We start from the raw sequence: 6,685 nt of genomic DNA, 5'->3' as shown, positions 1-6,685 counted from the left end.
TTATTGTTTAATTTTCTCATTTTCTTCTGATATATGAAGTGAGGACTTCATCCTGTACTGATAATGAACCATCAAGAATATTCCTTGATCACGACGAGTAACAAAATGACACAATATTGCTAAAATGTAGCCCTTCCATGGCAGAGATGGACATCAACAACATAGGGTTTGTAATCAGCTCTAGAACTCCTTAATGAACTCTTCCACTTAGTTCTGCTCAAAACTAGACTAACAATCTTTTACAAAAATGGCATAGTACCACTTTGAGAGTTATTTCCAACTTTTACAACCTTTAAAGAATTGAAAAAGATGACGGAAAGAAGAGATAAAGCATCATTTTTACCAATCAGGTGGACAAAATAAGGTCATTATCAACTAGAAAACAGCATATTGCATTCCTTAATGGTGTAAAATTTCTTCTTTTATAGCACCAATGTCATCTGTCATCAACTATATAGAGTAACTCAATTGAAAACAGTAAGTCGAAAGAGATAGACTAATAAATTGAGGACTATAACTTAATTTTCTGCAGGGGTCAGAAATCTCAAATCAACAGACCCAACAGAACACAGTCAGGACGAACTTTTTACAATGTTTACATGGTATATGAAGCAAAGGAAAATCAGCAAGATAGCTACTGTCAATCAAAGAACATACCAGAGCCCTGATTCGAGCTACTGGCTTGACTGACAATCTTACGTAAGATCACTGCTCGTGCCATCCTAATATCCTGGTTACACTTTTTAGCATGCTGGCTCAAAACGTCAATGGTTTCTGAAAAGCCATTCACATTCTTCTTAACCTCTTCCATTGCACTCGTGACCGCATCACTACCACTGATTGCGAAATCAGAACTACTTAACAACCCCTCGAATATTATTTGCAATTTATCTGCCAAAACCCGAATATGCTCCAAGTCTTGAATCACAACAAAACTACCAGCCTGCATTGAAGTCAATACCTCCCTCTCCCTCTTCAACTCATCCTCATACTTCTTCCACATTGAATTTATCCATTTCCCAACTGTCCCCAACGGCACTGAAGCTGCAGCTGCCAACGCTGTCACAATCGGTGGCGCTGTCACAGCTGCAGCAACAATAGAGCAAATTATAGCAGAAACAAACACAGTAGCAAATATTATATTGGACACTCTCTTCCAAGTCTTCACTCTACTCAACTTCTTATCAAGTTTACTCTTTTTGGACTTCAATTTGCTCAATAAAGCTTCTTGCTGCAAATAAACTGAGTGAAATGATGAGAAAAACTTAGCAGTAAAAGGGTCACCAGCAGCCTGAAAACTCTTCAATTGTTCCAAAGTTTCCAAAAATAGAACCTTTGAATCCCCTTCATTTCTCTCATTCTCAAACTTAGTCAGTGCCACTAGAATTATAGACTGGCTATTATGTGCACGTTCAAGACAATCATCAAGGGAAGTACAAAAATTCATAATGTGAATACTACTGTCAAGATAATCCTTAACAAGATCAAATATATCAGGGTCTTTCCATATGTCTTTTTTACTTTCAAGAATGAAAGACACAACACCTTGGTTCATATCTAAGAAACATGAAGTAACCTCCCGTAAAGAATCAAGAGAAAGGGACCTATAATCCAACATGTTAACAGCTATGGAATTGAGAGCTAAAGATGCTCTTGATTGAAGAAGTGAATCAAAACGTTGAAGTTCTGGATCTTCTTCACATGCTGATTGGTATGAGCTTAGATCCGGTGAAACTTCACAATTTGAGCTAATTTCTGGACGAGGTGGGCTATGGTTGTTGGGTTTAGTGCACTGATTACCCATTTTTTCTTGAAAAACAAACAAATTTGTGTTTGTTGAAATGGGGGGTTCTGAGGAAAATGTGAAAAAAAAACCAAGTTAGAGAAGTGGGTTTAAGGAGTCATGAAAATTCATTTCTAAGATTTGTGAGTGAGGGAGTGGGCGGGTGGGCGGGGGTGGGGGGTCGTAAGCTGCTACCTGCTAGGAAGGAGATGATAACAAAGACAAAGTGGGTGGTGGGGTAGGGTGGACCGGGGGGTGGGGTGAATGAGATGACAAAGTCAAGTTGAGGGGTAAATTGGGAAAAAGAGGATTGTTTTAGCCATAATTTATTTTATTTTTTCATTTTTTAAAAATATATTTTGAAAACATTATTTCGTTATAAAACGTGATCAGTTTTTTGGCACTTTTTGAAGATGAATTTTTCAAGTTTCAAAAACTGATTTAGTAGGCGTTTGGCCAGGAAAATCAAATATTTTTCACTTTATTTGGTATTTTAGAGTTCGAGTTGAAGATAGAGTTTGATTATAGTTTTTGCAAAGAATATTTAGTTGTTTGAACGTATTTAAGGTGAAAATAAGTTTTTTGATGTTTTTCAAATTTTAAATACAACTTCAAGTTATATTTGGAATTTTCATATTGATTTTTAAATAAAGTGAAAATATTTTCCGAAAAACAAAGTGAAATTTTTTTATGGCCAAACGGGCCCTTAGACTAGACAAAACTTCAATTTGTTTTCAAGAAAATGTATGTCAAAACACAATTTCAACTTTCAGAAATTATTTTTTATCTTATTATAAAAAACTCTTCTTTTTTTTTCAAGTTAAAATTAAATTTACCTCCAAATGATTGCTTAGAATCTTCTTTGATTGTCAGAAAAAGACATGGTAGATATATGACGGGATATACTGACAGATTTTGATGAGGCAATGTAAATTATTCTCTAAATTAGCGTACTGTCTTCTTTTGAAACGTTGTACCTTGTGCATTGAGGTTTATGACATTAAAATATTTTGTTATTTTAAATTTTCATAGCATAGTAAGGTGGCTGCTCTAATTTAAGAAATGTTTAATTCTTTTTGCTAGCTCTGCACTGAGGTTTATTCCATTAAACTATTTCGGGATTTTAAAGTTTCAACAGATAATAAGGTGGTTGGTCAAATTTAAGAAATAAAATATTTGTTTCTTTTGACCCACCATGTTCCAAGGGATAAAGTGTTGTACAGTCAAGAAATCTCACTATCAGAAGGTGAAAGTTATGCTATGATGGATGTGTGACCATACTATGAGAGATACGATTAGAAATAGAGATATCAGAGACAAGATGGGAGTGGCCTCGGTGGAGGACCAGATGCGGGAAGCAAGACTAAAATGGTTCGAGCATGTTAAGAGGAGATGCACAGATATCCTAGTGCGGAGATGTTAGAGGTTGACTATGAATAGTTTCAGGAGAGGTAGAGTTAGGCCGTTAAGTATTGCAGAGCAGTGTGATTAGACAGGATGTGATGCAGTTTTACCTTACCGAGGACATGATCTTAGATATGAGATGTGGAGGACATATAATAGGGTAGAAGATTAGTAGGTAGTAGAGCGTTGTCACACTTATCTTTTCATACTAGTAGTCATAGTATTACTCATGTAGTTTTTTGTCCTTCGATTTTTGTTAATATTTGATATTTCTTGTATTTCAATTACCGTATTATTTGTGGTAGTTACTGTTTCTCTTTCCAAATGCTTGAGTATGCTTTCTATGAGTCCGGAACCAAAATACCCCAGGAAAAAAATATGGTACAATAATAACCTTAACACAGTATTTTACTGCGTTAAAGGACTTAACCGCCTTAACTGTAACGACGCAATTAAGTCCTTTAACGCAGTATTTTATTGTACTGCGTTAAAGGAGCTCCCTTTTTTTGTCTTTTTTTTTTTTGTTTATTTTTGTTAAACTCTCTTTGTTTTACATTTTCACAATTGTTTTACGTACTTTAGCCATAGATTAATCATGCTTCAAGACTTTGAAACTTGAATATTTTATATAGAACCCTACTTATTTTTATGCGATTAATAAGGGAGGTTCAATACATCAAGGATAAGCAAAACTTCGGATTGTCGTTTTAGTGGTTGAAAAGTGCTCGAAGTGCATTTTTGTTTGAAGACCTGTTGTCATTAGCTGTAAGTTATTTATGTATTAGGGTTTAGATTTAAGCGTGTTATTTTTAATCAAAATTACATCATTCATACCAATTCCAAAATAATTAAATCGCATCATTCATAACAATATGAAAATACTTAAACTTGTTCATTAATAACAAACCCAAACTTGTTAAAATACAATCATCAAACAAAAAGAAAAAACTTAAAAATACATTCTTCAATTCATGCTCTTGAGTCAATGCAAAACTAAACATACTAATATTCTTCAAATTAACAACATCATCATAAATTAAACATATAACTAAAATCACAATATTCTTAATCATCATCAGAATTGAAGTCTTCAATTAATTAAAATAAAAAAGTCTTCAATATCATCCTCAGACAAATATCTTGGGTTTCTTAAGACATATCTTCTTTATGTAGATGTTAGTTCCCTACTGTTTGATGATGCTTGTTCTTCAGCTAACTTGACCATGTAAAATCTACAACGTCGTGCTAGCATTCGGTTGTTCTCTTTCCTAATCTTTTGTATCGCAACCTCACAAGAATCTTGATCAGTTTGGCATGCTCAATGAAATCTTGTTGGGATTGGAGCATTGAGATTTTCTAAGTTAGGAACAAGATGTTGTGATTCAGCGTACCGATATGCCCATTCGCGACATAAACCACAATAATATTCACGTGGATTTGAATATTTCAGCTCGCGAAAATCGTCATTACACTCTATTAAAAGGTGGGGCTTCAAATCGTCTAGCACGAATTCACTGTTATCGGTTGAGGAATCACCGAACTAGTTGCTATGATTTGAGTTGTCATCACCACTGTTATTCAGCTCCTTTGGAAAGAATACCGACCAATCTACATTTCTACTATTCGACATTGAATTTTAAGTATATACTAAATAGCAAAAGGCTACTTATATAGGTATCAAACTCAATAGGTTGTGGGATCATGACTATGACCCCACCAACTTTATTTTAATACAGTACAACTATTAATAATATCATGGGGAATCATCGTCATCGGACATCTCACAGTTCAAATCCCATATGGATCTGAATCTGACGTAACCATGTTGACCATATTCTACCCTGAGGCAACGCATTTTTATCCGATTGTTCTCTTCGCAAAAACGGTTAGGAGCAAAATTCAACTCTTGTGGAGTGCCACGAGACATTGACATAGCACGATTTTTTTTTGCGTTTATTACTTGATGTTGATTATATTTTTCAAGGGTTATACACCTACCCAAAATGATGGTCCTTTCTCAAATTTCGGTGCAGTTGATTACTATCGGTACGTCTACTTTTTTAACATCAATAGTATTATTTGATGTTTAAAAGTTAAAATACTCTAGTTTCTTATGTAGGGAGAATGAGGTCGTTGCACCAAATTATAGGAAAAGATCTGCTCTAGATGGTGTGGATTATCTGAATTATATAGATACATAATCGAGTGATAGTGAGGAAATACCTAATGCGGAGGAAAGTGAAGATGAAGAAAGTGAGGATGAGGTTGAGGTTTGTACTAATCCTCAATATCAAGTAGAACTGTTGCAAGACATGATGAATAGTCCAGCACACCAGGAAGAACTGAATTCACAGCACCCATTTGACCAGCAAACGCCTATGCAGCAAAGCCAAATTCAGCAGCAAGAGTCGACCCCGGTTCAGTGGCATTCCGATGAGATCCCCTATCTTGATCATCTTCTGCATTTGTCTTTTCTAGGTATGATGATCATATTCAGCGATGTTTATAGAAAGAGCTAGTGGATCTTATAAAACAAATGGTGAATATTGAAAAAGGCATGATTTTCAACTCGAAAAAGTCATCGCAAAGGGTTGTTAAGATTTATTGCATCCAGGGGATGAGGCATTTCAAAGTTGACGATTCCACTCGAAAACTTTGGCGATTGGTCTGTAAGAGAAAAAATCAAGGTTGTCAATGCATGCTCGGTGTTAAGGAGAATGCTGAAAAAAAGTGGATTATTTCAAAGTTCTACACAAGGCACGCTTGTGATATGGGTGACCTCCCAGATGATCATTGCAATCTAGATACCAATATGATTGCTATTGTATTAGTTGGCGACATTGCAAAAATCCCAAGGTATCCCCATCGCCTAAGTTTATTTTAATTTTGATGTTAATACAAGAGCTAATGAGAGCACTAATACGTAGGGTCTGTTTTTGAACTACTTGAGGCAACACGTTATTAAGGATCGTATAGGCATATGTGTCATATCAGACAAAAACGTTGGCATTTTGATCAATATGTTTAATTTGCATGGGTGGCAGCCGCCCTTTTCCTACCATCATTTTTGTTTAAGGCATTTGAAGGCAAACTTCCAAAAGGCATATCGAAGGCCAGCACTTTGCAATTGGATGTGGGCGGCTGCAACAGAGCATTAGGAGAAGAAGTTTCACCTGCAGATGGAGATTATTAGGAGGGCGGATAAAGACAAATGGACATTACACCAGGATGAAGGTAGGCGATGGGGGATGCTGACAACAAATAGCTCTGAGTCATTTAATAGCTTGTTGAAATCTGCATAGGGACTACCCGTCACCGCAATGATCAGAACAAATTTTAAGCAGATTGTAGAGCGGTTCGTCACTAGATCAAAAGATGCCAAAGGACTTGCGGGAGACTGTCTGAAATGGATGCCAAAACCGTCACAATTGTTTGACTATCACAAATTTACGGCTCAGCAACACGGCTAGATGGAGTACAATTATGCCGAGCGCATAT

The 6,685-nt window shown here is 35.9% G+C and overlaps 1 protein-coding gene across 1 annotated transcript; it reads right to left on the bottom strand.

The window, feature by feature from the left end:
* Positions 1-492: 492 nt before the first annotated feature.
* LOC132606247 (UPF0496 protein 1-like) lies at positions 493-1,963 on the bottom strand. The gene has a single exon (XM_060319656.1). The coding sequence runs from the start codon at positions 1,802-1,804 to the stop codon at positions 641-643; it is 1,164 nt and encodes a 387-aa protein (XP_060175639.1). The 5' UTR covers positions 1,805-1,963; the 3' UTR covers positions 493-640.
* Between the last annotated feature and the right edge of the window lie 4,722 nt (positions 1,964-6,685).

The sequence above is a fragment of the Lycium barbarum genome, chromosome 8, assembly GCF_019175385.1.
Source record: "Lycium barbarum isolate Lr01 chromosome 8, ASM1917538v2, whole genome shotgun sequence".
Lineage (NCBI taxonomy): Eukaryota > Viridiplantae > Streptophyta > Magnoliopsida > Solanales > Solanaceae > Lycium > Lycium barbarum.
The sequence above is the reverse complement of the archived record's forward strand: the minus strand, read 5'-3'. Positions and strand labels throughout refer to the sequence as shown.